Source organism: Aulostomus chinensis, chromosome 9, assembly GCF_037954235.1.
Source record: "Aulostomus chinensis isolate RoL2024-O1b breed Wild chromosome 9, RoL_Achi_v1.0, whole genome shotgun sequence".
Classification (NCBI taxonomy): domain Eukaryota; kingdom Metazoa; phylum Chordata; class Actinopteri; order Syngnathiformes; family Aulostomidae; genus Aulostomus; species Aulostomus chinensis.
Genome location: NC_141328.1, coordinates 27,736,210 through 27,742,649, shown reverse-complemented (window position 1 = coordinate 27,742,649; position 6,440 = coordinate 27,736,210). Strand labels below are relative to the sequence as shown.

Sequence of the window (6,440 nt, the reverse complement as noted above, 5' to 3'; positions counted from 1 at the left end):
AAAATTGCCTCAAAGCAGTCAAGATTCCTGGAGATGAAGCTGGGATGAAAAAGGGAGCAACTCACTGATGGACGGATGAATGTGCCTGACGGATGTGTGATGAATCCAGTTTTTGTTGGAGACATGAGTCGGATGACACTGTGCTGCGTTCTATCACCATCATCGCCACTTCTGATGGCAATTGGACTTTTTGTCTCCATCTGCACGGACATGGAACGTAAATGGAAGGAGAGAGCTCTCATTTGGGCTCTGTTTCCTGGGTCGCTGAACTCCAAGCATGTCTTCGTCCAGCAGGAGGAGACAGAGTCTGAGGATCGGCGCTGCTGCAGGTGGACTCACACACTGCATCAGCAGGACTGCTGTCACAGGAGTTTTTCCTGCATCCAAAAACTTCAGTAACCCTTCTGACCGTAAACGAAAGGTTTAACTGACGTTAGTGTGAGTTGAAGGGACAAGAAAACGTCACCGAGTTAGGCTGAGTGACTCCTGGGACTCTCCGTTAAACTGAAGGGAAAATTTCACAGTAGAAACCAAAGTTCACCTGCACCTCATGTGCGGTCATCTGCTTTTGTCTGGTCTAAGTGAGTTGATGATCCCCGGGTTTCAGAGCGCCACCATGGTGTCAGCCCTGGTGTCAGCCCTGGTGGCCCTGTCCCGTCCCAGGCGAGCGGTGGGGGGTGCCTGCTGTGGCCTTTTGCGGTTGCCACTCCCTTCAGAGATTGATGAATTGATTATGGGGCCGCTGCCAGTGTGTCTGTGCCCCGAGCGAAGGCGTCCCGGTTACGGATGGGAATCTCAGCTATGGCATCCGCCCTGGGGCTACTATTGTGGTCATCCTGCAGGGGGCCTGAGAGCTGGTGGCCCTGGGAGCAGCCCTGACCCACATACTGCTGTCACACCCCTGGAGACACAGTGGTACCCTCCCCTACACGGACCTCCGATGAGACAAAGTGACTCTGGGTGGACTGGAGCCATTCTGCAGGGAAACCACCTGACTGTGCTAAACTTGTCTTGATGTCAGCAGTAAAGAACGGCAGCTCAGACCCTCGCCAAGCTTTCTGGCTGCACCACGACGTTTTTATCAAGATTGCAGAACCTGCTGCTAATGACTGAGGTTTAGCACTGGCTAGCAGCAGGGATAATGAAGCGTTTGCTCCCCGACCAGTCATGAGTGAGCGCCATGTATGAAACAGTGAATGACAACAAGGGAACAGAGTCAATTTGAGTTTTGGTCTTTTTATTGACTGATCAACGTAGTGCCAGGAGTAACTGAACCACACAACACTCGACCAAGTTGTTCCGATCGCATTTCATCCTCACGCTAATATTCCTCTACGAGTTAATAGTTTGTTCCTTTTTCAATACACATCACTTGGAATGTTCTGCCGCTTGATTTGATTTTTATCTTAAGTCTGCCGACGGTCACTGGGGGGGGGGGGGGGGGGGTGTTTAGCCAGGACGGCACAGTGAACGCACCAGTGTGGGAGATTAGAGATTTCTGAATGTGGGACTTTCCTTCCTACATACAAACCTGTTATCAAAGAGAAATGAACCACTGGCAAATATAAGGCCACAAAAACAATGTTCACACCAAACTGAAGGGAAGAGAGGGCACGTCACACACAAGCTGCTGTCGGTTACACACACATCTGCCGACACACTGACCCCGATATCTACAGGTGTATCAACAAAACGCTCAAATTGACCACAAATACCAGGAGATACTGCTCTTGTTACATCAACATATATACAGTTGCGCTGACATAGAAAAGCATGCTTTTGCATATTAGAAGTTTGTTCGGTAAACTTTACACTAAATCCATAGTTAACATCTATCGGTACAGCATTACCAACCAGCAGCAGTACTTCAGATTATAGTCTGAGAAAACAGGCTATTACAATTCTTTTATTATAGGTCTTGTACAGTATTAACATGCCTTAAGATGCAGTATTACTATCATCCCCTCCCAGGTTGTTGGGTTTTTTTTTCCCCCAAATGATCTGATTTGTGTGAACACGCAAAATGAAGACAGCCTGATGCTGTTAGCAAATCAAGAAAAAAAAGAAGAAGAAAAAAAAGACACAACAACCATGAACTTTACCTTCAGGTCTAGAAAAAAACCCAAAGCAAAAACATCCAAAAATGAAAGCCAGACGTGACGTGAGCACAACTTTGATGCAACCGGAGTCGTTCTGTGCAACGCGATACACTGAGCTACAATTAACACAAGAAACGTGGTACGCCAATTAGGGATGAATAAATCAGGATGACGAGCCATGAGAGTTCCTCTGACAGCGAGGCCGCAGCTGCTCGCGCAACTGACGAAAAAAAAAAAAGGAAAAACACTGAAAAACCACATTAAGCTCACGAATGTTGCCAGTCGCTTGCTCTGCCGCGTCACTCTGCAGGGCAGGCCAGTGGCAGCGTTGTTTTCTACTGTTGGCCTGCATCAGCTCAGCCATCGCACCTCAGCGGCGCCGGACGAATTATTTTAACCCTTATTGAACCAGACGAGTTGTTATTTACAGCAGCAGTATGTCACAGCTCCATCAAGCCCACAAGCCAGTTCTGGGAGACCTCCATGCAGAATAAATGAAGTCTGGGGCTTCTTTTTACACCGGCTGCCTCAGCAGGAAACGCACATCGCAGTAAAGGGAGAAACCATGTGACGCGCTGGGAAAATGAAATCAACAAATAAGCTTACCATTAAATAAACCGTGACAAAAATACATCCAGTTCAAGACTATTCACCGTGTCAACAAAAAAAAAACTTCTGCTGAATAAAATAAATAAATTCAAAATTATTAAAAAATATATTTAAATAAACTCTAATCTGATTACAATGTTTCATAAAATACAAATTGCTCTCTGTGGTGGAGGTAAAACATCGGTTTGGATGGAAGATGACAAGTTTACATTTATCTGCATGAATATAGGATTTTTTTTAACAATATGATAATATTCTGAGATCAGCAAATGTGCTCCCACTATACTAATATAACATTCTTTATAATTTACATCAAGTATCTGAGTTCGATAAGATCGCTCTGTCAACATGAGTCCGAACAAAACCAAAGGTCATACAGGTCAAAGGTCATTGAGACTGCAAAGTAGGGGAAATACATATGCCTTTACAGTAACGTTACACAAGTACATCCCAATATTTATGTATGACGTGTATAGAATGTAGGACATTTAGGTCAACTGTGACACCATTGGTTCATAAATGATACAAACGCTCACTGCAGATCCAAAGAAAATAAATTAATCAAAGAAAATAAATAAGAGAACATTTCGGGGGGGGGGGGGGAAAGCCATTGAGAGTTGCCCCCCGGGAGCTTTTCAGCACAGCCTGGCCATGGAAACACAACGGATCCACTAGAAACACTACCTGGAGCTGGCACCCAGGCTCTTCCCCGCTCCACTGACCACACCCTTCACTTTTTGTTCTTCAGCTGATTGGCCAGCCAGTCCAGGCCCTCGTAGAGGCCGTCTCCGCTGGTGGCGCAGGTGGCCTGGATGTACCAGTTGCGGTGGCGGAGGGAGTGCAGGCCCAGCTTGTCTGTGATCTCGGCAGCGTTCATGGCGTTGGGGAGGTCCTGATTGACACGAGGTGAGAGTCCGCAGCTCAGTGACGTGCAACGACTGCAGGGCAAAAAAACAGAAGAGGAGACAAAACTGTACCTGTTTGTTGGCGAAGACGAGAAGAACCGCGTCCCGCAGCTCGTCCTCCGCCAGCATCCTCATGAGTTCCTCTCGAGCTTCGTTCACCCGCTCACGGTCGTTGCTGTCCACCACGAAGATCAAGCCTGCGGGACCAGGAGGACACCGGCGTTAGCAAACCTACTGAATCTGCCAATACAATCCAGGGCCATTCCTCCCAGCACGCTGTCATCATTTCAGCGCTGAACCAAGTTCATTCAATGTTGATGATTTCAACGTGACTAAGACGATCAAAATAAGCATATGACCTCATCTCTGACATTAGTCAGACAGGGCTGTGGACGCCGAGAGGGATTCTCAAACCCAACATGGCCGACGAAGTGCAGGCAGCCCCGACTGTCCACTAATCTCCATTTGGGGGGGAAAAAAAATGGCCGGATACACGAGCAGTGACGCTGCAGCGCGAGATGCAAATAAAATTAAGGTAGGCGTTTCTTTGCGTACGCAGCGAGGAGGTGAGATCCAATCACAAGGGGTCACTCCGGATTCATCCCAACGCCGCATGTGAACCCACGTACTTACAGCAGTGCACCTGCGACTGGATCAGTCAGAATGTTAATACCAGGCTCACCCTGGGTGTTCTGGAAGTAGTGCCGCCACAGGGGTCGGATCTTGTCCTGACCGCCCACATCCCACACGGTGAAGCTGATGTTCTTGTACTCCACCGTCTCCACATTGAAACCTGAAAAAAAAAAAAAAAAAAAAAATCAAAGTGAGTAACCGAGGGACAAATTCACTGACGAATGCCACCGGCGGTGCTCTCCTCCCTCACCGATTGTGGGGATGGTGGTGACGATCTCCCCCAGCTTCAGCTTGTAGAGGATGGTGGTTTTCCCAGCAGCGTCCAGCCCCACCATGAGAATCCTCATCTCCTTTTTGCCTATCAGGCTCTTTAGCAAGTTGCCGAAGATGTTGCCCATGACGACTGGCGGCTCTCACCTCAACAGAACTGTTGCACAGGGAGGTGAGAAGATCACTTTACATCCAGACGCAGCAGCAAAACAGCCAAATAAACCGTTTAGAGAGTCATAACCACACCAGAAAACATGTGGCGGTGACACAGTAGCGCTTCAAAAGAAGCAGCTCTCGACATTACCACCTCATTACAGCTCCAAGCCACCTCAGAGGAGAGCCAGTAAAAGCATACTTCACACCTCGGCAGGCGGCTGACCCGACTCAAAGGCTGTTGCTTTACACCCTGGCAGCTCGCTGAGGAAATCAACCGCCATACTGGATGTGTAACGTGAGGATCAGCTTACGTGCGGTGCAGGATTACCACCTTTCACACTGTTCGCGATGCGTGTCACAATCAAATCATGATACACTGGATGGCACAGGCGCGCCGGCGGTGATGAGTGTGTGACCACAGGTTCTGGTTGGGTCCTTTAACAGTCACACGGGGATTCTCCAAAATCAGCAATACAGAAATGTGCGTGGGGCATCTTCTCTCCATCCCAGCACCCTCAGCTTGCTGAGCCCATCCACTCCTCTTTATCCAGCACAGCTTCCCCTCTCTAACACACTCATCTCTGCACTGACATCTTCCCTCCTGAGGGCTGTCACGTTCAGGGATGTTATTATTCAAGGGTGTTTGTTCGTTTTGATGCTCGTTCTGGGTGTTACTGACGTCAAAAAAAAAGAAGAAGAAGCCCACAGGCCTCACGAAAGCTCGGGCTGCTGTGTTTGGGGGGGGGGGGGGCGCACTGATATCTGGGGGTACCTAATAAACTGGCAGGGGAGACCACATCTGTCGTAACGCGAGGGGGACCGATGCTGCAGCAGAATCTGAATGCGACACATTTCATCCCGCTAGCTCGAGGACGGGTTAGGAGCGCGCGAGGGTAGCCACAATACCAGCTAACGTCTGTTGATGTTTCAAAAATGACGGTGACGATAATAACGCGTGAATATACGTGAATAAAAACAACAACAAAAAACATAATCTCCGATGTAATTTCCCCGCTGTAATCTCCCCGTAGAGTCACGACTAGCACCCCGGGTCGGCCTGATGTCGTGGATCAGCAACCGTTCATTTACCGACGAAGCTCCACGGGCGTCGCAACGACGCCACGCATGCCACGGTCACCTTTATTAATACCCGCATTACATCTTTGCGCAATTTCGCCATTTGCATCCCATTCACACTTACCAGTCAACGGCAGGCAGGCTACCAGCAGGATCCAGGCGGAGGAGGAGTGGACGGTAGTCTCGCGATGAGTTGGCGGGGCTCTGGCGCTGCGCGTTCTCGCGACATTTCAAGGAACGATACACGTTTGTCATCCTCGATGACTTGTAAAAAAAAAAAAAAAATTAAAAAAAAGCAGCAGCAGTGACAGAGGGATTGAAATTATCCGTGTGTGTGAGATGCCGCCGACTCTGCAGCACCGGTGTCGGCGTTGTTTGGCTGCAGTTGATTAATTAAAGGTTCCTTTTGGTTTTTAATGACAGACCTCACATGCAGCAGCACTTTATTAGTGTGCTGTTGCACAACTACAAGTCTACAGGCAAACATGCTTAAATAATTAACACAGGATCTTAATGAATAAGTAACTGCCTGACTGTAATAGGACGCCGGCGATACTTCCTGGCAGCAGCACTCCCGTGTGTCACGACTGCTGAAGTGACAGGAGGCCCCAAAACAGAGAACTTACCAATATTCATCATGTTGAGTATGGAGTGTGTGAGGTGATTTCAAATGTTTATTCTTACAGTTTCA

At 48.4% G+C, this 6,440-nt stretch overlaps 1 protein-coding gene across 1 annotated transcript; it reads right to left on the bottom strand.

The window, feature by feature from the left end:
* Nucleotides 1–1,226: 1,226 nt before the first annotated feature.
* On the bottom strand, nt 1,227–6,003 carry arf3a (ADP-ribosylation factor 3a). The gene is made up of 5 exons (XM_086214799.1): nt 5,874–6,003; nt 4,497–4,673; nt 4,296–4,406; nt 3,686–3,810; nt 1,227–3,600 (listed from the first exon to the last, which is right to left on the bottom strand). Exons 2-5 carry the CDS (start codon nt 4,642–4,644, stop codon nt 3,439–3,441), a joined length of 546 nt encoding a protein of 181 aa, XP_086070925.1. The 5' UTR covers nt 4,645–4,673; nt 5,874–6,003; the 3' UTR covers nt 1,227–3,438.
* Nucleotides 6,004–6,440: the final 437 nt, after the last annotated feature.

Excerpts from the sequence above, each read along its gene's own strand:
- arf3a (XM_086214799.1), bottom strand. The coding sequence starts at position 4,644 with ATGGGCAACATCTTCGGCAACTTGCTAAAGAGCCTGATAGGCAAAAAG. Across the intron at positions 4,407-4,496 it reads CACCACCATCCCCACAATCG|GTTTCAATGTGGAGACGGTG; the intron begins GTGAGGGAGGAG and ends TTTTTTTTTCAG. Across the intron at positions 3,811-4,295 it reads CTACTTCCAGAACACCCAGG|GCTTGATCTTCGTGGTGGAC; the intron begins GTGAGCCTGGTA and ends CTGGTCCCGCAG.